Genomic DNA, 25,733 nt, shown 5'->3' with positions numbered 1-25,733 from the left:
GACTATAAAAGTTCTATAGAGAGCAAAGAAGAAAATATGAGTTACCATAACTTAGGTAAATATTTATTATATGATACCATAAGCATGATCCATAAAAGAAAGAATGAAAACATTAGATTATCTATCATCAAAATTTTAAAAGTCCACTCTTCAAAAGAAACTGTTGGTAGAATGAAAATATAAGCCACAGACTATGGAAAATACTTGTGATTCATACATCTCAAATAATTTATATAGAGGTTACATTAAAAACTCTCAAAACTCAAAAACAGGAAAACGAAAAAAAAAATAAGTAGGCTAATGATATGAACAGACATTTCAGCAAAGATTTAGGGATAGCAAATAAGTACCTCAAAATGTGCTCAACATCATCAGTCATCACAAAAGTGCAAATTAAAACAACAGTAAGATGCCACTAAATGTCTCTTAGGAGGGCTGAAATTAAAAAGAGAAAGTGGAACTCTCATACACTGAGGGTGGTAATCTAAAATGGAACAATCACCTCGGGAAAGAATCAGACAGTTTCTTTAAAAGTATAATCCACTATGCCATGGGTGTGGCCCTAAAAAGACAAAAATAAATACATATATAAATAGTTTTTTTAAAAAAGGAGTTCCCGTCGTGGCTCAGCAGTTAATGAACCCGACTAGTATCCACAAGGACTCTGGTTCAACCTGACCTCTCGCCTGGAAACCTCCATATGCCATGGGTGTGGCCCTAAAAAGACAAAAATAAATAAATAAATACATAAATAAATAAATAAATTTTAAACAAAGTTTAATCCACTACCCAATCTTGATAGTCCAGACATTCTACTCATGGGTATTTACCCAAGAAGAATGGAAACATACAAAGACTCATAATGTTCATAGTGGCTTTATTTGTAATAGCCAAAAACTAGAAATAAATCAAATGTCTATCAATAAGTGAATGGATAGACAAACTGTGTTATCTCCACATAGTGGAACTACTCAGAAGTGAAAAAGGAACAGATTTCTGATACACTCTAAACATGTGTGAATCTCAAAAAAACCATGCTTGGTACGATAGAAAACAGACCCCTCAAAAAAAAAAAAAAAAAACACACAAGTGTCTTCCGTATAATCCCATTTATATAACTGCCTGGGTTGAGGCTATGACAGGATAGGGATGGGGAAAAAAGGAAAGTAAAAGGGAAAAAGTTAACTTCTGAGTTTCATGATCCTGATGGTGGTGATGATTTGATAGATGTAAACATTTGCCAAAATTTTACTTGTATACTTCTCCAAGGTGTATCGTTTTGGTTTTAATTTGCATTTCCCTAAATATGAAGGAGGCAGTGTAAGCATTTGCTTACATAGGCTTGGCAGCCAGGAGAGAGAACTGAGCTAGACAGAGGTTTGGGAGTCACTTTATTAGGAATGGTTAAACCTGTGGGTTAGAGTTGCTCCTTCAGGAAGAGCCTGAGGTATAGGGGACAAAGAGTCCTCAGACTCACGGCCAGAGAAGTAAGCACCGTCCTTGGGGGGGAGCATCTGAGGGCTTACCGAGATCCAGAATGCAGTCATGGCCATGATGCAGAAGAAATTTTTAGAATGGGTGACAGTGAACCTACGTTCTGAGCCTTTGTTCTACTCTGTCTAGAGAAACTCTGAATCTAACTGGGAGAAGACCCCCACAAACAAGCTTTGAGACTTTGTGGGCTTGGCATTGACCTCAGGCACATAACAGGCTGGGAAGAGAGTTCACCAAGTTTACCCCATGATCCCAGAGAATGCCTGCCACACGGTTTCTGAGAGCAAGAATTTCCAAGGTGAAATTGCCAGCAGGTGTGAGGCAGCCACGTACCTTGGGCCCACTGCGGGACCTGCAGGGGCTGGTAGCCTTCTGAGAACAAGAACATGACCTTATTGGCTGTGGCCCCAAAGGCGACTCCATAGGACCATCGGTTACTAAAAGTGCCCACAAAGTCCAGGGGTCTGTGAATAAGAGAAACACCTCATGAGGCCAGGAGGAGGTGATCCCCACAGTTCACCTGCAAAGTATCAACCCCACTCCGAGGAGGGATTCTTGAGTGGTACACTTCATTTCAACTAACATATGCCAAGGGCCTCTGTGCTGATTCTGGGTTAGGCATGGATTCAGGGTACCAAAGTGAGGAAGGCAAAATCCTTGCCCTCCAAGAGAAGCTTCAGGTCTGGGGGACATAAGCCAGAACACTAGCAGCCATGACAACAAGCAAAATGGGATGAGTTTCATCTACAAGACCAAAACAGAGCATGTGCCAGACAGACTGGAGGAACCTGCCCTGCACCTGCCCATGGTCTATGAGAGTCCTTTCCAAAACCCCTGGGAAGGTCTGGGTATCCCTGGCTGTGCTGGTTGCATGTGATCATGCCTTCCTGGCCACAGCTGATTGGACTATGGGAGACCATCTGACTTTGGATGCTCCAATCAGATGCTTGGCTTTGTATTTTAGATTTGTGATTCTGAAGACAGGAGCCAGCTAGCTGTTAAAACTCTGTTCTGGAGGGAGTTCCTGTTGTGACTCAGCAGGTTATGAACCCGACTAGTATCCGTGAGGATGTGGGTTCGATCCCTGGCCTAACTCAGTGGGTTAAGGATCTGGTGTTGCCACAAAGTACAGCGTAGGTTGCAGATACAGTCAGATCCTGTGTTCCTGTGACTGTGGCATAGGCTGGCAGCTGCAGCTCTGATTCAACCTCTAGCCTGGAAATTTCCATATGCTTCAGGTGCGGCCCTAAAAAGCAAAAAAGAAGAAAAAAGAAAAATTCTATTCTGGAAAGTCATGCCAAATTGAGTCTCGCTGAGGTTTAGGGAAGCCGAGATCCTATGTCAAATAATAAAGTCAAATGGCAGAGAGGAAGATCAGAAAGTGGTGCTAAAGTGGCCCCGTTGACATGAAAAGGCAGAAGCAGAAAATCTCCCATCTCTGGTTCCCATGAGGCCGAACGTGCCAGTTTCTGTGAGATCTCTGTAACTTCATAAAAAATGCTTTCTTTTCCTTTTATGTAAACAAGCTTGAGTAGACCTATGTTTCTTCTCACCAAAAGAGCTTTGTCTACATCAGAGTAAGCAGTTACGTTTGGGAAAAAAGAGAAAAGGCGTTCCCCAACGGAGTGCCATTTGAAGTGGGCTTAGTGAAAACTCAGGTGGCGGGGAGGGCAGGGCCCTGCAGGCAAGGACCTGGGACGGAGGATCTGGATCCCACCTTCCCGTCCCATTTGGCTGGCTCACCGTCAAGGCTCAGCTCAGGGAGCACCTCTCTCAGAAACTTCCCTGACCACCCCCCCCCATCAGGCCCACCTACTAGTTGCCTTGCCTGGGTCTCCTCAGCACCAAGTTCCGGTCCATGCTCTTGCCATCACTCTTTTGGTCAACTATAAACTCCTCTGGGGTGAATCCCTAGCACAGGACCTTGAAAACAGTAGGTGTTCCCTGCACGTTCACAGACACGCATTTTGTTGAACTGAACTGAATTCTAAACAATCCCGTCTGGAGTACTTAAGAGCAATGTGAGGCTTAGTTTCTCTAACTTTAAAACAGAGATGACACCCCTGCTGCTCTCACATCACAGAGACACCATGGGTGACAAATGAAGAACAGCTCTGTAAACTGTGGAATGCCATGCATGTGAGAGGGATTATGAATGAGTGAAGCCAGGGAGCTAAAACTACTCAGAAAAGCAGGGCTTTTGATAAGAAAGTGGCCTGAGAGCAAGCAAACTGTGCCATCATCAATTTAATTCAAAGCAGCTTAACATGATCCGTATAGAGCTCTTACTTTAAAAGCCCTGCACCAGGCCTTGTCTGCCAAACACTGACTGAGGGCAGAGTCTGAAGACCTTGTTTATCCACCAGGCTCAGCCTCAGTCCCTCTCTGTGCTGCAGCCAGTGTGGCTTCGACCTGGTGGTCCGGGAGAGGCTAACTGCTCTAAGGGGTGGTGTCCAGAATGGCTGCTCCTCTGGGCTGGTATATGGTACACAGACATTGCAGTTGGATTTCTCTCACCCCAAAGCCCAGGTCACGCCCAGCTTCCAACCTGACATCCTGGCTTCCTTTCCCTTCTCCAGCAAGGCTGAGGCCTCAGGGTGATCACATCCTTGTGTCTGCACAGGTTATGACACTGGGGGAATCAAACCTAATAGCAACCAGACCTAGATTAAAGCTCTTGTCACTTGGTAGCTGTGTGGCCTTGGGCAAGTGACTCAACTTCTCTGAGCCTGAGCTTAATCATCTAGTACATGAGGATAATAGATTCTGGGGTTCCTCCTAGTAATGTAGGCAAAGCAAACTGTTCTATGTCTGGGTCACAGTCAGTGTGCAATAAATGCCAATCACATCATCATTATTATTAATTAGAGGGTGATAAGGCAGAGATATGAACATTTAGAACTAAGGGAAAAATGTGATAAGGGGAGCAGAGACTCAGAATGGCAGAGCTGGAGAAGCCCTCAAAGCTCCCTGGTCCAGGGGGCTACCCTGGGGTGTGACTCATGCTTCCATCCAACAAGGAGGTCAGTTGCTGCCAGTCACAGGGAACTATCTCCCCACTGCTTCCTGGGGCAGCCATGGCGCAGAGTGTGGGAAGGCCTTTCCCACAGTGATCTTAGCCTCCTTGAGATGTTTCAAGTACATCTGGGCAGCCCTGGGTACCAAGGCTACAGTGGCTTGGAAGCCGATTCTGAATTCTCTGAGCTTTGGGTAGGCTGGGGCAGGACTGTCCACAGTGGGGTGGAAGCTGATGGGGAAGGTAACTGGGAGTTAGACTAGTCTTAGAAATGGTGTTGCTCCTGACACAGAGGACCCCCAGCTGTAGTGACAGACTTTGGCTCAACTCACATGATCAGTCCGAAGTGGTTCCCCAGGAGGTAAGAAGTGTCATCTCTCTGCCTATGGTGCTCTCGTCTTTGGAGAAAGGACAAGACCAAAATGATGACAAGCTGTAGGAAGAGAAGATGAGTTTGTCAGAGGGAATATTCATCCTCAGCCCCCTGTGCCCTCACTGAAGGAGAGTGTGCGAGTGAGCAGAGCGCTCAGAACACCTAGGACTCAAACCCCATGCACCCTGGAGCTTTCAGAATGATTTGTACTGAGCTTTCCTTTGTGTTGCCCTGAACAGACATGGGTTTAAAGCTAGTCTCTCCCACATACTGGCTGGGAGGGAGACCACTTCTTTGAATCTCAGTGTCCTTATTTGCACAAAAAAAAAAAGAAAGAAAAAAAAAAGGCGGGGGGGTAATCACTGTCCGGTTGTCCTTTGTCTTTTATTCCTGCAGATTCAGTCATATTCTCATATCCTCAATGCTCCTTTTCTCTCTTCCTTTTAGTAGAACTTCCTGAGAATGATCTATACTTGCCGTTTCCATGTTCTCATCTCTTACTTGCTCTTCAACGCCCTAATCTGGCTTCTGTCCCCCTCACTCCGTGGAAGCAGTTCTGACCAAAGTCACGCGTTACTGCCTCGTTGCTCAATCCAAATGTCAACTTTAAGCCCAAATCGGTTCGATCTCTTAGCAGCATTCACAGTGTTATCCTCTTTTTCCTCTTGGAAACATTCTCTTCCCTGTGCTTCTATCGACCGTGCCTTTCTGGGTTTCTTCCACTACTTCTCAGTCTCCTTTGCTGGATCATTCTTTACTAGATGTGAAGTTCCTCATGTTTAGTCCAAGGACCACTCCTCTTTTCCCTTCCCATTGTCTCTTCCAAAGCGATTCCATCAAGAGCCACACATTCAATGACCACCCACTACACAGAAGACTCACAAACTTGAGTCTTCAGCCCTGTCTTGGTCCAGAATTATGCTTTCAACTACACAGTCAGCATTTCTTTTTGATTTATCCAACTCAGTAGGTCTTAAATAGACCTCATGACTGTCTGCCCTTCCCTGTTCCTTCATCCACACCAAACCTGGATCTCTTCTAATTTTCCCTAACAAGTGAATGGCAGATACCACCCTCCGTCCAACCATGCAAGTTAGAAACCCAAGAGTCATCCTCTCCCTCGCCCTCACCTCTCTATCCAACCCAATACCAAGTCCTACTGCTTTTACCTCCTGAACTTCTTGAGTTGACCACTACCATCTAGGATGAGGTAAAATCACCTCACCTGGACCCCTGCCACCCTCTCCTAACAGGTGTTCCTGCCTTTTCTCTTGCTGCCGCCAACCTGATCCCCACACTTCAACACATAAATCTGATCCCACCATCCCCATGTTGGAAACACTTCAATTACTTCCCATCGTATTTGAGAAGAATACAAAACTGATTTACACGGGCCACCTCCCTAGGCACCCCCACCTCGATTTTCCATCCCAGACACCCCCGCCTTCCCAGCTCCTCACATTCCCCATTGCCTTTGCACATGCTCTCCCCTCTGCCTGAAACATTTTTCACCAGATCTTCCAACAGACTTCAGCTCTATCCCTGCTTCCTCAGAAAAGTCTCTTTTAACTCCCCTAAAAGTCGGTGTCCCTGACTTTTAGGACGCTCAAAGCCCTCTTCTGCCTGTGTTTTTGGTACATAATGTAAGAAAACGACTCTGCCGACCTGTTCAGACCCCCTTGAGAGACTGTGTATGGGAGCAGCCCAGCACCCCTCCCCTCCCTCCCCGATGCTCCCCTACCTTCACTTACTGATGGGATGAGGGAGTAATGGAGGAAGAGTTCCATGTTCACCGAACTGGCACAAGTGCCATTCAGCTGCCTGGTCCTGAAAAACAGCCAGAGCACACATACATCATCAGTCCCTGCTGCAGTCACTGACCCTTCGGCCTTGAGCCTCACTGTCAGGAATTTGGCTTGCAGCCCACGAAGATCATTTGATCTTTTTTAACTTCACTCTCTGAGTTAGTGCCACTCACCTGTGATGCCCCTTCCCAAAGTGGGTTAATCTTCTTTCAACTCTTTTTCCAGCTTGATTATCTATCCAGCTACCCTACTAACTGGATCTAACTCCTTCCTTTCTTGATGATACAGCCAAGGACTGATTCAGGTGCCATGGAGCTCAAAGCTTATATAATTTGGACATCATTTTCAAATAAAACTACAAAACTATGCTAACATATCTCCATGTAAACATTTAACCAATGTGCCCCCACCCTCCCAGAGCCTTGGTAGAGTCTTGTGCAAGTGAGGGGCCCCGCGACATTAAGCTTCAGTAACTTCACAGGAAACTAGACTTAGAACATGGTTTTTCATAACCAGAGGTCAAGAAGCACCTGCTCACCCTGATTCACTGCTGGGCTACTGGAGCAGGACAGTGGTTATCTGGACAATAGACTGTGGACTCTGTCCTCTCCTGACCTCACAGTCTGCAGGACTGGGTTGATGGGGTCTCATGTCCGAAATGCATGACAGCAGTTTTATGGCCTCTCTTTGAGAGGGACCTGCTCCTTTCTGGCTCCCACCATGCTTCACTCTCGCCTCTTGACTTGCGCTGCACCACCTCAGCACATGCTCGCCTCCAGATCCTTGCTCACTCTGTGCCCCACACCTTCAGCATCCATCTGGCCATCTTCTGGGCCTCCTCCCTGACCAGCTCCTAGTTTTCCCTCAGAAGTCTCAGGAAAGCACTCCTCTGGAGAATCCAGAGCATGGCATATTCCCCACTCCCCGAATTCCTTACAATTCCAGTACTCCACAGTGATGTCTAACCATAGGACTGAAACATCCTAGAAGTAGGGGGCCTCCTGCTGTCAAAAATGTGCTAGAGGGAGTTTCTGTTGTGTCTCAGTGGGTTGCGAACCCTGATAGTATCCATGAGGATGCGGCTTTGATCCCTGGTCTTCCTCATTGGGTTAAGGATCCAACATTGCCATGAGCTGTGGTGTAGGTCAAAGATGTGGCTCAGATGTAGGTCAAAGATGTGGCTCAGATCCCTCATTGTTGTGGCTGTGGCATAGGCTGGCAGCTGTAGCTTCTATTCGACTCCTAGCCTGAGAACTTCCATATGCTGCAGGTGCAGCCCTAAAAAAAACAGAAGAAAAACAAAATGAAAAGAAAGAAAGAAATGTGGTAGAATTATAAAAGTTAGAATTCTGTTTTTAGGGAGTGAGTTCCTGTTGTAACTCAGCAGGTTAAGAACCCAACAAGTATCCATGAGGATGCAGATTCAATCCCTGGCCCCGCTCAGTGGGTTAACAATCTGGTGTTCCTGAAAACTGTGGTGTAGGTCAAAGACGAGCCTCGGATCCATTGTTGCTGTGGCTGTGGCATAGGCTGGCAGCTGCAGTTCCAATTCAACCCCTAGCCTGGAAACTTCCATATGCCGCAGGTGAGGCCCTAAAAAAAGAAAGAAAAAAGAATTCTGTTTTTAGGAAGGTAAACTCAGCGCATACATCACCCTCCCTGTTCTATACAAAACCTTCAAAATGATAAAAAAAAAAAAAAGATGGGTTTTTTTAAAGAAAGAAACAACAACAACAACACAACATAGCAATATCTGAAAACAAGAAGTGAATCTGTCAGGGACACAGAAACTGCTAGAAGACACTGAATGATGGTGAACAATTAGGACAGATCAAAGAGAAGAAGCATCAGCCAGCACAGCTATAGACTATGACCAGAGGAAAGGTGCTCTACACCCACACGCAAGAGGCGGCTGCAGGCAGGGTCTGCTGACAGACCACAGATGATGAGTCAGGTCTCACAAAGATGCCAGCATCCTCTCACTCTGCAGACCGGCCAGGGCCGATAGGGTTGACATCTCTGGAAATAGAATACACGGGTTGGAAAGGCAGCACCCTGGATCACAGCTAGCACCTGGGAGGGACCAGGCGCTTTGGATCTACACCAGTTGCTGAGGTGCCCCATCTAACCATGCATCCCCCTCCATCCTGCCACACTGAAAGCTCACCATGGCTGCAGCTGCCACCCTCCCCCATACAAATACCCCAGAGCAAATCTCCATCACAAAGACAAGCACCCCATTCAGAACCATCAAACATGTAAGGAAAGATTATACCACAAAACGGAGCCCCAAATTCAGCAGATAGAAGAATTTACTTCTGAGGAAATGAAGTTTACACAGAACCTCTCTGAGACAGTGAGAAAAAGAAATTCTCTATAAGATGAATAAACCTAGGAGGAAGTAAGGGGTGCAAAACACCACGCTAAGCAAAGAAATGAGCAAAAGTTCCCATGATTCCTGAGCACAGGATTTTATTTATTTATTTGTTTGTTTTTAGGCCGGATCCTTTAACCCACTGACCAGAGCCACAGATTGAACCCGCATCCTCATAGATTCTAGTCCAGTTCTTAATCCACTGAGCTACAACAGGAACTCCCTGAGCACAGGATTTTAAATATATACACACATATATATACATTTTTAGAAACATAAACACTCAAAAAGAGTCTCTCTAAAAGAAATAGCAGAGGTCATTGCCAAGTAAGAAAAAAAACTAGGAGGAAGGGGAAGGAGTCAAACTAGGAAAATATATTGTTAAATATCTAAATAAGTAATTATGGTGAAGGAAAATGTTTGAAATGGCAGTTTGGGGTTGAAATGCCAGGTGCTATCCCACCTGGGAGGAGGGAGAAGTGGGTAGGAACAGGTGTGGGTACAAAGGGAAAATGATGACCGCATTCTTATGTTTAGAAGGATGATGCAGAAACCTGTTTTTTTCTTTCTGGGCTTTATAAAAAATATATATATAATTCTAAGTAAGTATGTTAAAAATACACAGTTAGCTACCCGAAAAATATAAATAGAAAGTAAACAAGTATATTTAAAAATGCATATAAAGGAATGAAAATTCAATCACCCCAGCAAACAAGAGGAGAAAAAAAAATGAAATCAAGATTAAAATGGAAACATCACAAGAATAGAAAGGCCCAAAGAACAGTAAGCCACCGACAAAGAAGAAATACAAATATTCAATAAATTCTTGAAATGTCAACTAGTCATAAAAAGAGAAATTAAGATGAAATGCTATCTTATCTCTTAAAGTGGGAATCATTGAGAATACTACCCAGCATCACTGAAGGTTAAAACAAGTTGGTATTTATTTACTGGTAATCAGAGCATAAGGAAATATACACATTCTTGGGATTAATTTTGCAATATATACCAAGAACCTTTAAAATACAGCAATTCCACTTCTAGGAATTCTACTTCTAAAAAATACAGGCTAAGGAAATAATCAGAGAGATGCCTTGAAGACATGTGCCAGAATGCTAAGATTTTCACTCTTCCCTCACCCCTGCCATGTGTACATTACATTTAAAACGTAATATAGGAGTTTCCGTCGTGGCGCAGTGGTTAACGAATCCGACTAGGAACCATGAGGTTGAGGGTTCGGTCCCTGCCCTTGCTCAGTGGGTTAACGATGCGGCGTTGCCTTGAGCTGTGGTGTAGGTTGCAGATGCGGCTCAGATCCTGCGTTGCTGTGGCTCTGGCGTAGGCCAGTGGCTACAGCTCCAATTCGACCCCTAGCCTGGGAACCTCCATATGCCGCGGGAGGGGCCCAAAGAAATAGCAAAAAGACAAAACAAACAAACAAACAAAAAACGTAATATATTCTCACCGTGAAACATTCAAAATATTTACAAATGCATAAAGTGGTACCTAAAACCCTTTTCCTTCCATAATTATGCATGTTTATAACCTAAAATTTTAAGCAAAAATGGGACAGACTAAGCTTGATTTCTTCATTTATTTTATTTTATTGGTCTTTTTGTCTTTTTAGGGCCACACCCTCGGCATATGGAGGGTCCCAGGCTAGGGGTCTAATCGGAGCTGTAGCCGCCGGCCTACGCCAGAGCCACAGCAACGGTGGATCCCAGCCGCATCTGCCACCTACACCTCAGCTCACGGCAACGCCGGATCTTTAACCCACTGAGCAACCTCATAGTTCCTAGTCGGATTCGTTAACCACTGAGCCACGATGGGAACTCCCTTGATTTCTTCATTTAATGAAAGGGTAAAGGAAAGGGAATTCGTTTAATAAAGAAGGGAAATTTCTCATGTCAGTATGTACAGACCAGCAGGACTATTTCAGTTGGGTGACCCTGACTGCACACATTTGATGCTGGGCCTGTTTGCTGCTTGGAGGGTCTGAGCTGAGAGTCAGTCTGGAGCAGCGGAACAGGTGAGCTCAGGGAGGGAGGGGAGTGAAACTCTTAAGTAAGGGATCCACAGCTTAGAGTCTGGTCCCGTGGACCCCACTGCTACACCAGCAGCCACTGCAGGGACCAGTTGAAGCAGGCACTGGAGTCAACCCAAGTTAGAAGGCCACTGAGATCCCCTTCTTGTTCTCTGGGACTCATTCTGCTTCCTGGAGAACCCAGAGCTGGTGGGGAAGATCTTCTGAGAGGTGAACAGCTTTTACAGGGCAGCAGCAAAACGGCATCCCCAGATGTAGAAAACCCACTTTTCACAGACAATAGCTTGGAATTGCGTTTATGATACACTGTGAAGTGAAAAAAAAAAAAATCACTTAAAAGAATATGATTCCAAATTGTGAAAAGTGGTCCATCTCTGGGTAGTGGGATTTGAAGTCATTCTCTCTCTCTTTTTTTTTTTTTTTTTTGTCTTTTTAGGGCGGCACCTGTGGCATATGGAGGTCCCCAGGCTAGGGGATGTATCAGAGCTGTAGCTGCCGGCCTATATCACAGCCATAGCAATATGGAATCCGAGCCTCATCTGTGACCTACACCACAGCTCACGGCAACACTGGATCCTTAACCCACCGAGCAAGGCAAGGGATCGAACCCAAGCCCTCATGGATACTAGTTGGGTTTGTTACCGGGGAGCTACAACAGAACTCCCCACTGAGCCATAGCAGAACTCCCTACATTTTAAAAATAATTTTTCCCAGTTTTCCAAGGGTAGTACATAGGTGTGTTGCTTGATAGCTGCTTAGAACAGTGCTTGACATAAGGAGATAGCAGTAAATACATCCTGAATGAATGAATGGGTTGTTTTCATAATCAGGGAAAAGACTGGAGATTGTCTCAAAGCAATAAAACACCATTCTGGAGGGAAGTTGCCTATGAATCTGCATAAACTGAAAGCATACAAGATTCGTTACACAGTATTGTATAAATGACAAATCTTTCATTAAGTAAAAAGATTGAAAATAAAAGGCTATGAGGGTGGAATTCCTGTTGTGGTTCAGTGGTAACGAACCCAACTAGCATCCATGAGAATATGAGTTCGATCCTTGGCCTTGCTCAGTGGGTTAAGGATCTGGTGTTGCCACGAGCTGTAGTGTAGGCTTACAGCTGTAGCTCTGATTTGACACCTAGCCTAGGAACTTGCATAGCCACAGGTGTGGCCCCAAAAAGACAAAAAAAAAAAAAAAAAAAAAAAAAAAGCTATGAGGGCAAATGTGAGCAATGACATACAGCTGGTGCATCCAGAGCATAGGTCATCTGCATTTCCAACTCCTTTCTCCAACACCCCCAAACTGACCGCCTCCTGGAGGCAGCGGGCTGTCTCTGTGCTCCTACAATCCTGCTTCCTTTAGTCCTAACATTATCACTACATAGTCATAAATTAAACATCTGATAATAGATTTTATTGATTGATGTCACTTTACCGTGTGTCACTATGTCCTAGGAATTCTATTTTATGTTATCTCATTTCATCTTTACGAGAATTGTGTGAGGTGGATTGTATTACCTCCTCTTCAAAATGAGGAACTGAAGCCAGGAGAGGTTTCCTCACTTGCACAGGAGGAGGTGAGGCTGGGAGCCAGGATCCCCTGTATGTCACCCGTCCCACTGCTGACTCACCTAGAAGTTTCCTGACCTCCTAGAAGTTTCCTGACCTTCCCGGCTGTGGCTGACTCATCTCTGATCCCAAGTCCAACCCACCACCTGGCACAGACAGTCTCAGGGCTGTTAAATTCCATGGGAACTCTGCTCAAGAAGTTGAGACCCAGAAAGGGCCAGTGAGCAGGTCCAGCTCAAGGGACTCAGTAGCTGGGGCACTGGACACCTTGAAGGCAGCAGAAGGGAACTGGTTCTCACTGCTAAGTGTAGAAAAGTGTTGGGAAGGAGGAAGCAAAGTGTGGTGTGTGTGTGTGTGTGTGTGTGTGTGTGTGTGTGCGTGCCTTCCATGTGATGCATCCAGCAATGCAGCAGCCTGTGTGGTGGAGTGTCATCCTGAGCCAGTCCTGCCCCACTTTTTCAAATCCAATCCATTCCCTAACACACAGCTTCTACACAATCCTGCCTCGGGTTTAGGGGTAGATGTAATAGTGTGGTTAGGCTGGTTTGTGCCAGCTTGGGACAATCACTTATCAGGAATTTTGCATCCTGGCTGTTAAACACTATCACTGGTAAAAATTAAATTACACAAATATATAATTTAAGAAGTTGTATTTAAAAGGAAGGTAGTAAAGCCTCAAAACACATTACTTCCTAATTATTTTGCTACCTTTCACTATGATCTATGCTCTTAAGGCTATTTACATCAGTTAAATCTGCATAATAAATACTATGTTATAGTGTGTGCTACCACAGTGCCTCTCTTCACACCTTCATGTCAGCAATACTGTATAGTTTGAAATCAGCCATGGTGGGAGTATTTACACCAGGGAAATAGGTAATCACCACAAATCAGGCTTTGATTTACTGTTCTGCAAACTGTCCAGAAAGTGAAAGAGAAAATGTTAATAAGGCAGATTAAATTTAAACACTTTACATCTGTAGCCATTACATTGTGAGAAGAAAAAAAGAAGTCAAGGAAATATTTTTTCAGAATGTAAAACTCTTACATCATGCATCCAAAAAAGTAGTTTCCAGTAATTGACCATGAGTGAAGTTCTGACTTAGGCCTTGTCTTCATTATTTACATTTGTCTTACTCATTAATGTCAATAAAAATATCAGCCAACATTCATGGTGAAACTATGCTCACCAGTCAATGCCAGGTTAGTTACAAATGTAAGAGTTTGGCAAAAATCAATGAAAGCATTCTATGAGATTTAATTGCCTCTTTGAAATCTGCAAGGAAGATCATGGTATGTTTTATTATTTGCAAAATGTGTGTGATACCTCTGTTCTTCCAGTACAATTAATATTAGACTATGTACATATATGCATACTTTTTTCAGGGAGAAGCTGTTGCATTTCTGGGCACACCACTGGGTAGATGAGACTCTGGCTCTGGGTGTGGACAAGAATAATGGGGACATCTGAGTTCGGAGGCTTATGTCAACATAAACTATGCTTTAGGAGAAAGACAAGTTGAGTGGAGAGAACACAGGAGTGGGCCAGTGCCCCACACTACCCTCTTCTCCCAGAGCTCTACAAAATGATGAGGTCAGACAAGATCAGTGTTTTTTAAGTTTCTGACTATAAGTCAAACACACATTACAGCCACAACCTAGTTCACATGTATGTGCAAAACAAGTTTTCATAAAACAATACCCTTAATATGCATGGTTATGTCTGGTACCTTTAATTTGATTAACTCTATTCATTTTGTTCTTTGCTATTCCATTTTGTAAAATGCTGGTCATAACCACAAAATTAATTTTCCAACCCCCTAGTGGGCTTACCTAGCTGTTTGAAAACAACAACAACAACTTGACTATGAGGTGACTGTTAGGGTAGGAGCTGTGCATCCCTGAAGGCCTCTGATTCCTGACACCTTCAGCAAGTATTGGTCTTTACACTGCTAGTTATTTCAGAATGGAAAGGTGGAAAATAAAGCACAAACTAAAAGTATAAAGAAAGTTGAAGTAGGAAAGAGAGTTTTACATACTGAAATCAAGCTGGCTAAAATAAATTTGTTATTATAAGGGTTTTTTGTTTTTGGGGGGTTTTTTTAGTACCTCAAGTGGACATATGGAGGTTCCCAGGCTAGGGGTTGAATTGGAACTACAGCTGCTGGCCTACACCACAGCCACAACAATGACAGATCCGAGCTGGGTCTGCAATCTGCAACCTGCACTGCAGCTCCTGGCAATGCCAGATCATTAACCCACTGAGTGGGGCCAGGGATTGAACCCGAATCCTCATGGATACTAGTCAGGTTCATTTCTGCTAAGCCATGACAGGAACTCCTATAAGAGTTTTTTAAATAAACTTTAATATCAACAGGGTACTCATGTAAAACTGGAACTTAGTTTTCTTTCATCTGTTAAAAGAACTAAGTTTTATCGGACTTTTGGTCTTCTCCTGATAAGAAGTTGTGAAATGTTTTTCTTTGCCTTCTAAATAATCTGTCTAGAAAGCAAAGATTCTCTGTGCTTTATCAAAATAACTTCCTATGTTTCATTTTGTCTTAATTGGGTCTTTGTATATTTAAGAGAACTTAATCACCCCAATATTGAAAGAGCTAAGTTTTGCTCACAACTACATAAACATCTCTATTTGCCTTTAAAATCTTTTGCCACTTTGGTTAAATAGATAACTATGTATTGTTTCACAATGATCTATGATCTTCATTTAGTCAAGGGTCCAAACCTTTTCATATTTTTCACAAACTTCCCAAAGTCAAACTCAAGCCTTTTTTTTTTTTTTTTTTTTTTGTCTTTTTGCCTTTTCTAGGGCCGCTCCCGTGGCATATGGAGGTTCCCAGGCTAGGGGTCAAATCAGAGCTGTAGCTGCCGGCCTTCACCAGAGCCATTCCAACGCAGGATCCAAGCTGCGTCTGCACCCTATACCATAGCTCACGGCAATGCAGATCCTTAACCCACTGAGCAAGGCCAGGGATCGAACCCGCAACCTCATGGTTCCTAGTCAGATTCGTTAACCACTGAGCCAACGGGAACTCCGAATCACAACTGTTTAACTGAACTGCCCCATTCTCAATTCTGAGGCAGTTTCAATGAGATATAGAGCAGTCTGTCAACTTACTTTCTGGACTATGGAACTAGTTTGAAGTTTCAAAGGCAGGCAGAATTTGTCACCCCAACATATGCCTTTTCAGCATAAGGACTATTTTAAGATGGTTATTTTTAAGAACTGCAAACTTAGGAGAAACTCTAAAAACTGAGTAGAAGATACCCTTTTGTAGGAAACACCTTCCTGGGAAATTTAAGGGAAATCTCCATTTCAGAGGTGTCTTCCTCATGGTACCAGGAATGGTATATGAGGTAAACAAGGTAAGATGACCTTATCTCTAGAAACACTTATCAATGCAGAAAACAATCTGCACGATCAATGCTGACCTAAATCTGCACAACCTTACCCTTGTTTACGGTGCTTTTCCTGACAACCTCCTATTACTGATTCCCCACCTCCAAAAACTTCTTTTGTCTTTAGCTGAAGATGGTATTTAGGGTGACAGCTTCAGCCATTTGGGGCAGTTACTCAGTTTTCCTGGTTATCTCCCATGTACACAGGAGGTATAGATATTATCGAACTTCTGTTTGTTTTTCTCCTGTTAATCTTTTCATTACAGGGCTGTCTCAGTCAAGAACCTAGAAGGGTAGAGGGAAAATTCTTTTTCCTCCCCCACAACAACATCCTCAACAATCTCAACAGATAACACAATGACATCAGAAAGCGATGGCTCTATTTTTTGCTCTATTTTGGAGTAGACTTTTCAATTCTGGGATCATTTAATATGAACTGTTTATGTCTAAATGAATAAGAATTCTTTTTTTCGGGGGAAGGGAGCTTTTTAGGGCCACACTTACAGTATATGGAGGTTCCCAGGTTAGGGGTCTAATTGGAGCTACAGCTACTGGCCTACGCCACAGCCACAGCAACAGCAGATCCAAGCCACGTCTGCAAACTACACCACAGCCCATGGCAACACTGGATCCTTAACCCACTGAGCAAGACCAGGGATTGAACCCGCAACCTCATGGTTCCTAGTCGGATTCATTTCCACTGTGCCACAACAAGAACTTCAAGAATTCTTAATTCCTGACAGCCAGATGGGACTTTACAACTTTCAAAGTCCTTTCACATTCTTTTCTCATATGATCTTCACAGAGCTGCGGATTGGGTAGGACAGGTGTTATTACGCCTGATTAATAGATGAGGAGACCCAGGCTTTAAGATTTGCTAGAAACTACAGGGCCAGGACTCAAGCCCAGGTTCTCTGATACCATATCCAGGTTCTTCCCACTCCACTCTGAGGCGGCAAACAAATGTCCGTTCACTAACCCAGGAACCTATCCATGATTCCTTTTTCTGTGCCGGCTGTTTACAAATCACCTAAACCATGACCTCCTCCTGGTTCCGTGAATCATCAGCAGCAAAGAAGACAGTTGTCAGGTTCTCAAAAAACTGAAAATAGAACTACCATATGACCCAGAAATTTCACTCCTGGGTATATATCAGAAAACAACAAAAATACTAATTTTTAATTGTAAAAGATACACCCCCCCCCCCAGTGTTCATTGCAGCACTACTTACAACAGCCAAGACATGGAAGCAACCATCCACCAACAGGTGAATGGATAAAAAAAGATGCAGTACTCAATCATAAAAAAGAACGAATACTACTCAATCATAAAAAAGGAGGCAAAAAAAAGGGGGGGGGAGTTCCCGTCGTTGCGCAGTGGTTAACAAATCCAACTAGGAACCATGAGGTTTCGGGTTCGATCCCTGCCCTTGCTCAGTGGGTTAACGATCCGGCATTGCCGTGAGCTGTGGTGTAGGTTCCAGACGTGGCTCGGATCCCATGTTGCTGTGGCTCTGGCATAGGCCGGCGGCTACAACTCTGATTGGACCCCTAGCCTGGGAACCTCCATATGCCGCGGGAGTGGCCCTAGAAATGGCAAAAAGACAAAATAAAAATAAAAATAAAAATAAGAAAAATAAAAAAGGAGGAAATTTTGCCATTTGCAACAACATGGAGCGTATTACACTAAGTGAAAAAAGCCAGACAGAGAAAGGCAAATACTGCATGATATCACATATTACGGAATCTAAAAAATAACAACAAACTAGGGAATCTAATAGCAACAGGAAAAATAAAAAAAACAGACTCACAGATATAGAGAACAAAATTAGAGGTTACCAGTAGGGAGAGGGAAGAGGGGAAGGGCATAGAGGGGTAGGAAATTAAGAGGTACAAACTATTAGGTGTAAGATAAGCTACAAAGATAAATGGCACAACACAGGGAATATAACCAACATTCTATGATAACTACAAATGACGTATAACCTTAAAAATCATGAATCACTACATTGTACATCTGTAACATAATATCATACATCAACTACAATTAAAAATTTTTTTGATTAAAAAAAAAAGAAGACAGTTGCCAGGAACATGAAGTTGTCTAGCATGCCTTGTCTTAAATCTGACTCTAATAACTCACCTCGCAGTTGGGAAAAGCATTTTGGTGGAAAAGCCTGCAGACCTGGTGGACAGTTTGCTTCTCTGGATTGTTCTTTGTGCTTCTCTGGCCTCTTGATGACTGCTTCTGGTATTCTGACGTTCTGCCCAGTTCTCTTCACAGCACCCAAAAGAAAAGGCAAACATGCAGTCAAATATTTACCAGAGAAATGACAGCCAGTGGGCAGCCTCCTTCCCTCTTTTAGATCACCGCTGGCTATTCTTCCTCCCCTCCCATGCTTTCTCAGGCAAAAGCAGGAACTGCCCTCCTGTTTCCTCTGGCTGCCTCTTTTAGCCCCTCACTGGCTGTGGGCACCGGTTCCTTGAGGTGTTGGAGCTTTGCCCAGCAGTTGAGGCCTCTTCGGCTAGCTGTAAAAATTACTACAAGCAATAAAGTAGGACTCTGCCTCAAGGCAATAAACTAGGAAACTAGGACCACTGGATTCAAGATTCTCCTTGGAAATAAGGCCATTTGCTGGGAGAAGGGGCAACAGAGGTTTAAAACTGAACTCCACCCATGTGGCAGCACTGACTAGCAATCCACCAGGAATTCCTGCTCCCTTGCCACAAAGTGAGGCTGCTGCTGGCAAGGATCTGCCTGGCCAGGGGCCATACCCTCCCTCCCACCAGAAAAAGTCTAGGAACCAACATGGAATCAAGGCTCACCAAGGGAATGGGCAGAAGTGACATGCATGACTTCTGGGCTAAGAAAGTTAAGAAGCAAGTGTGTGTTTTCTACCCTCTCCTTCCCATCCTGCTGGTCTACGACTCAAAGGCCCTAAAGGAAATGGAATGGAAGGAGCCTGGGTCTCTGAATCACCATGTAGACATCTGTCCTCTACACCAACTGTCATGAAAAAAAAGTAAAGCTCTACTGCAATAAGCCAGTGAAATTCTGGCTTATTTGTTACAGCAGCTATTTTTGCCCTAGCTGACATAGCGCAGAATAGTGGAGGACTTGTAAGCACTATGTGGTACAAGTTGTTGCTTTTAAGGATAAGAGAACAAAGGCTTAAGGAAGAGACATATACTAACAGGACTGGCCAAGCCTCAGAAAGCCTGTCATGCCCACAGACCTGTGCCAGGAACGTGAGCATCCATGCTGGCGCATGTGACTCTGTGCCCTGGAGCACTGCTGACTGGACCAAGGCTGAGTGCCTGACCCAAGAGCACTCTGTCATCTGTGAGGAACACTCTGCAAATGGGTCATCTCTTTCAGAAGTCTGACCTCAAGATACAGAACAAGAGCTGAGCACTCATCAGTGGGACCAAGAACCAAAAAATACCCAGAGAGATGCAGAAAGCTAAGGGATGGTCAGGTCCTGATCAGGACAGAGCGTGACTCTAGCGGCCAAGAAGCATTGAGATTTCCCAGTTACCAGAATGGCCTGTAGATCCTAAATGAGCACCCTATTTCCAGATGATCTTCCGGAGCCAAATGGGAACTAGACCCCAGGTGTCCCTGTCTGTCTGCTCACTGCATCCATCAGCTCCCAGGCCAGTTAATGGTACCATCACAGTCTAATCACCCAAGAGTTGTCTGTAGCTCCTCCCCTTCCCTCACCTCATTCATTCTGCCTCCTGGAGGCTCTTTTCCATCCCTTCCTCTTTTCCCTCTTGCCAGCTCGGAGCTGGTGTTCAGAATGCTGGAGTCACAACATGGATGGGGCCTGGGTCCCCAAATCAACACTTCGGGAGACTAAGAAGAGCCATTTGAGAATTTACATGAATAAGGGATAAACTTGTATTAGGTCAGAGCCATTAGTCTTTGGAGTTTGTTACAGCAGCAAGTCCTTATCCTAACCAACACAACCTCCTCTCCATTCACACTGCTACTGCCCCAGCTGCAGCCCTCACCTCCTCCCACCTGGACCATCACCTCTAACAGCCCTGCAGCCTCCAGCCTCTGTGCTCAGGGCAGAGATGCATCTCCCCAAAGCACAGCTCAGACCTGCCAAATATCCTCCGATGATCTACATTCCCAGCCCTGGCTTTCCAAACCCTCCAAGAAGTTGCTTCAACCCTCTTTTCCAGACTCATCTCCACTCATTTCCTGCATATCTATATTTTTTTCAAAGTGGCTTATCCATCCCTAAACACAGCCTTTCATGTTACTCTGGCTCTTCAGGGAGCAAGAAACAGAGTTGCCTTGAGTTAAAGGGGTTTCCAATTACTTCCTTGCAAGGGCTGTGGCACAACTAGGGAAGCCATTGGGAAATGAAGCCACTTTTGGGAAAAGTCCCTCCCCTCCATGGCCAAGGGGTCTCTCTTCCTCTTGTCTCTCTCATTTTTCAGCCTTTTCCTTCAATCTTTCCTCTCTCTGGCTCAGCCCCTTTATTTCCTTAGGGTTTCTGCTGTCTCCTGGCTTCAACTCACCACCATCCTTGTAACCGAGCAGGACCCTAGGGAGCCTTCCCAGGGCCCGCCCTTCCCCCACATCCTCTGCTTTAGCTCCTCTCCGAAGAACCCAGAATACAGTATCTGATGCACATTTCCTGAGTTGTGTTACAGATGTGAAAACCCCTCCACCAAATGGAAGATGCTAACTACTTCATGACTGTAAGCTCGTGGTCCCCAGGCCTCCTGGAGCCTCAGGATTGATAACCCCTGGAACATGGCCTTGTTACCTCACCATCAACCAAACAGAGAACTGTGCACGAGCTGATCACACACCCTGTCACCACCCTCCCTCACCTGGCCTTTGAAAATGCTTTGCTGAAACCCTTTGAAGAGTTTGGGTTTTGAGGGGCATGAGCCACTGCCTCCTTGCATAGCCTGCAAAAAACCTTTTTCTGCTACAGACGCTGACATTTCAGTCTGTTTGGCCTCCTTGTGCATCAGGCACACAAATTTGCATTCAGTGACACCACAGACAACAACTCAGGCCATCCGTGTGTGCCCACCTTGATCCTGACTAGAACGGCACCTCCCACTTCGGCTGATCACCATCACTTTTGTTCATTAAGTTCCACCTCAAGCATAATATCAAGCATAGTTCCCTGATCACCATGGTGTAATCTTTTTTTTTTTGTCTTTTGTCTTTTTAGGGCTGCACCCATGGCACATGAAGTTTCCCAGGTATGGGTCTAATCAGAGCTGTTGCCGCCAGCCTATGCCAGAGCCACAGCAATGCCAGATCCGAGCCACGTCTGCAGCCTATACCACAGCTCACAGCAATGCCAGATCCTTAACCCACTGAGCAAGGCCAGGGATTGAACCCGCAACCTCGTGGTTCCTAGTTGGATTCATTTCTCCTGTGCCACGACGGGAACTCCCACCATGGTGTAATCTTATTTCTCTTGGCTTGGCTGATATCTCTTTTATGGAACATATTTAGGCCTTCTTTCTTTGTTCACTTAACACATATTTATGGAGAAGCGGTCTAGGGTAGGGTTCAGAGTGCAGAGTCTGGGGCCAACTGCACTATTCACCAGCTGTAATTTTGGCCGCATTTGCTAACCCCACGTTTGCCCACTGATCCTCAGTTTTAGCCGAGATAAGCTGCACCTACATTATGACAGATGAGGTTGAAATGAGCTAATATAAAACGCTTAGGGTGCCTGACACACAGCGGGCCATCAATGAACATGAGCGATTAGAGGTGCCCACTCTCTGTCAGGGACTGACTGGGATGAGCCACACAGTCACATCCCAGTTAACTGTGTCCAAGTCCGGCTCCCTTATTGGATCACAGGGGCTTGGAAGCCACAACTAGATCTGATTCACATGATGTCCAGGATATACAGGGGAGGCCCCATGAGTGCTTGCCTCCAAAATTGAAAATGATGAAAGAGGAGTTCCCGTCGTGGCGCAGTGGTTAACAAATCCGACTAGGAACCATGAGGTTGCAGGTTCGATCCCTGGCCTTGCTCAGTGGTTAAGGATCCGGCATTGCTGTGGCTGTGGTGTAGGCCGGCAGCTACAGCTCTGATTAGACCCCTAGCTTGGGAACCTCCATATGCCACAGGAGCTGCCCTAGAAAAGGCAAAAAAGAAAAAAAAAAGAAAGAAAAGAAAATGATGAAAGAGAAATGAAAAAAACAGAAAAATATGAGGATCCGCACAACATAACTCTCTTAATGGACACCTATAAACAGAGACCCTGTAAATGCAGTTCCTCTGAAACCAGGCCCTTTCCTTCCCAGGAGAAGCAGTTCTTGGTGCATCCCTGCCACACCGTTCAGAGAAAAGAATTGCAAAGCTCTTCTGCAGGTGCGAGGAGATGCTACCTCTTCCAGGAGTGTCCACCTGCCAGGCACTTCCTGGCTCCACTGCCCAGGCTTCAAATGGATATTTTAAATTCTTGGGTTCTCATGGTGGTCTTCCTCATGATTCTATAATTCCTCTCTCCACACCATTAAGGAAGAGTCATTATTGCATTGCCACCAACTGCTATGCAACCACGATAAAGGGGGAGAAAAGCTGGAGTTCCTGCTGTGGTGTAATGAGATCCAGCATCATCTCTGGAGCGCTTGGATGCAGGTTTGATTCCTCACCCAGTGCAGTGGATTAAGGATCCATTGTTGCCGCAGATGTGGCATAGATGGCAACTGTGGCTCTGATCTGATCCCTGGCCTGGGAACTCCTTATGCTGCAGCGCAGAAAAAAAAGAAAAAGAAAAGTGGGAGTAAAGCTAAGACTCCTGTTCTAAAAGGCTTACGTTCAGCACAATTTCATCCATAGTGATAAGGACACATTTCTAAGGGCTACCATGCTCCAGACATGGCCCCTTGAACTTGGAGGCAACCCTGGGTGATATATTTCACCTTCTCTCTCTCATACTCTCTCCTTTTCAAGTCAAATCTAAATGGAGAACTCGACATGTATCTGTAGAACATTTCAATATTTCTCCCTACCATTCTAACCTCTGCAAGCCTTTCTGAATATTGCTTCTTCTATCCAGTGTACATTAATTCCTTTTTGATGCTTTGGGGGCATTTGAATATTTTTGCTGAGTTAATCTGGGTTGTTTGTTTGTTTGTCTTTTTGCCTTTTCTAGGGCCTCTCCCACGGCATATGGAGGTTCCCAGGCTAGGGGTCGAATCAGAGCTGTAGCCACTGGCCTACGCCAGGGCCACAGCAATTCAGGATCCGAGCCACATCTGCAACCTACACCACAGCTCACGGCAACGCCGGATCGTTAACCCACTGAGCAAGGGCAGGGATCGAACCCGCAACCTCATGGTTCCTAGTCAGATTCGTTAACCACTGTGCCACAACGGTAACTCCAATCTGGGTTCTTAATAAAAACACTGACTAGAACAGAGCCCTATAGCACTCCATCAGAGACCTCTTTCCAGGCCATGTAATGGCGCTGCCATCAGCTGAAAATGAGGAAAGAGATGAGTGTTTGCACCAGAACCCAGGTTAGGAAGACTTAACTCCATTTGAGCCCAGTGTCTAGCAGGGTCCAGGGTTCTGGAGACGTGACAGAAGGAAATTCAGCAGTGCATCACAAAGGTCGTGCTGGTTTCCAAAGTGTTGGGAGTGTATCAAAGGATAGCCTCTATTTGTTCTACAGACACATGGTTTAATCATTTAATTTAGAAACAAAGAACCCAGATATCCGGAAGACCAGTGCAATTTCTTCCTGAAGTAATATCGATGGCTTTCTGGAATGGGTAGCACCCTTCACTAGGGACAATATTTCTCACTTTGAAAAAGACTGGGGAGTTCCTGTCGTGGCTCAGCAGAAATGAACCTGACTAGGAACCATGATGATGCAGGTTCTATCCCTGGCCTCACTCAGTGGGTTAAGGATCTGGAATTGCCGTGAGCTGTGGTGTAGGTCGCAGATGCAGATTGAATCTGGCATTGCTGTGGCTGGGGCGTAGGCCAGCAGCTGTAGCTCCAATTCGACCCCTAGACCCCTAGCTTGAAAATCTCCACGTGCCATGGGTGAGGCCCTAAAAAGACAAAAAAAAAAAAAAAAAAAAAAAAAAAAGAAAAAGAAAAAGACTGAAACTATCCTATATTCCAATCCTATCCCTTCCGTCACATAAAAGGCCTGGCTCCTCTTGCTGGCAGAAGAAAGACAAATTCCTTCACTGGGCCAACATTTGGTGACCTTTGTGACCTGGCCCCAGTTTATCTTCCCAGACTAGACTCAACTCTGGAGAAGTCCACAGGACATCTGGAGTGACCCCTCAGGTGCCACTCACCTCCCCTCCCCGCCCTCACCCATGCATTCAGGTCACAAAATTTACAAAGTACTTGTGTGCAGAGAATTATGGTAGATAATACCCTGAGGATAGATGCCCTAGAGACACACCTTGTGTCCTCTTTCCAAGTTGGCCAAGACCTTGGCTAAAGCACAGTGTCCTCCATGGGAGGGGTTTCAGTGCTTTCCAATCTATCATAGATGGAGCGCAGAGAAAGAGAGAAGAGATTAGTGTAGCAGGAGGCAGGCTGGACAAACTGCTGGGATGGGCTGCATGGGGACAGAGAGGAGCAGCAGATCAGATCCAGCAAAGGCCATTTCTGGAGCACTGGAAGGGGGACCCATTTTAACTGGAGGCTGATGCCAATCACTCACAGGAAAAGAGGCCCTACGCTTGGGCTACAATCACATCCTCTATAAAGTGAGGATGTCAGAGGTGGTCTCCAAAGAACCTTGCTCCCTACCCGACCCAGCTCAGATGTCACCTCTGTGAAGCCTTCCCTGATCTTCTCACCAGCCTCACAACTACAGGCATACTCACACCTCTGAGCATTCAGTAATCTTCTGTGTGCATCTCTGCCCTCTCCTCCGAACAGAGGGCGACTTATTCCCAGCCAGTCATTTCAGTTGTTAGGAAATACTATAGATTAAACCACTGAATGTCACTTCTAGATCTGTAATCCCTGAATTGTCCACAAGGTGGCAGCCTGCACAGGTGGCCATTACACAAACATTGCCTGTTCGTGGAAGCCCTGGAAAAAGATGAAGGGAAGAATAGAGAGCCAGGAAGGCACGAAACTGTGCCATTTGCAGCAACATGGATGGACTTGGAGCCATTATGCTAAATGAAATAGGTCAGAGAGAGACAAATACTATATGACATCACTTATATGTGGAATCTTAAAAATAAAACAGGAGTTCCTGTCGTGGCGCAGTGGTTAACGAATCCGACTAGGAACCATGAGGCTGCGGGTTCGGTCCCTGCCCTTGCTCAGTGGGTTGACGATCTGGCGTTGCCGTGAGCTGTGGTGTAGGTTGCAGACATGGCTCGGATCCTGCGTTGCTGTGGCCCTGGCGTAGGCTGGTGGCTACAGCTCCGATTGACCCCTAGCCTGGGAACCTCCATATGCCACAGGAGCAGCCCAAAGAAATAGCAAAAGAAAGACAAAAAATAAATAAATAAATAAATAAAAATAAATAAAACAAACTTGTGAATATAACAAAAAGGCAAACTTACAAATATAGAGAACAAACCAGTGGTTACCAGTGAGAAAGGGGAGAGAAAGAATTTAGGGATAGGGGAGTGGGAGGTACAAACTAT

General features: G+C 45.0%; 1 protein-coding gene across 2 annotated transcripts in view; it reads right to left on the bottom strand.

Annotated features, from left to right (window-relative positions):
- Positions 1-25,733, bottom strand: part of LOC102168060 (stimulated by retinoic acid gene 6 protein-like) — a 71,633-nt gene that overhangs the window by 32,295 nt on the left and 13,605 nt on the right. For both annotated transcript variants that reach the window (XR_002336826.1, XM_021066260.1), the window contains exons 2-5: positions 18,237-18,369; positions 6,635-6,710; positions 4,843-4,943; positions 1,828-1,958 (exon numbers count right to left, since the gene is read on the bottom strand). Coding sequence is in view for 1 of the 2 variants with exons in the window: in XM_021066260.1 (XP_020921919.1) it covers positions 1,828-1,958; positions 4,843-4,943; positions 6,635-6,710; positions 18,237-18,369 (441 nt within the window). In the remaining variant the exon portion in view is untranslated. The remainder of the gene's footprint in view (positions 1-1,827; positions 1,959-4,842; positions 4,944-6,634; positions 6,711-18,236; positions 18,370-25,733) is intronic.

The sequence above is a fragment of the Sus scrofa genome, chromosome 1 (assembly GCF_000003025.6).
Source record: "Sus scrofa isolate TJ Tabasco breed Duroc chromosome 1, Sscrofa11.1, whole genome shotgun sequence".
Classification (NCBI taxonomy): Eukaryota; Metazoa; Chordata; class Mammalia; order Artiodactyla; family Suidae; genus Sus; species Sus scrofa.
Note: the sequence above shows the minus strand (reverse complement) of the source record. Positions and strands in the feature narration are given on the sequence as shown.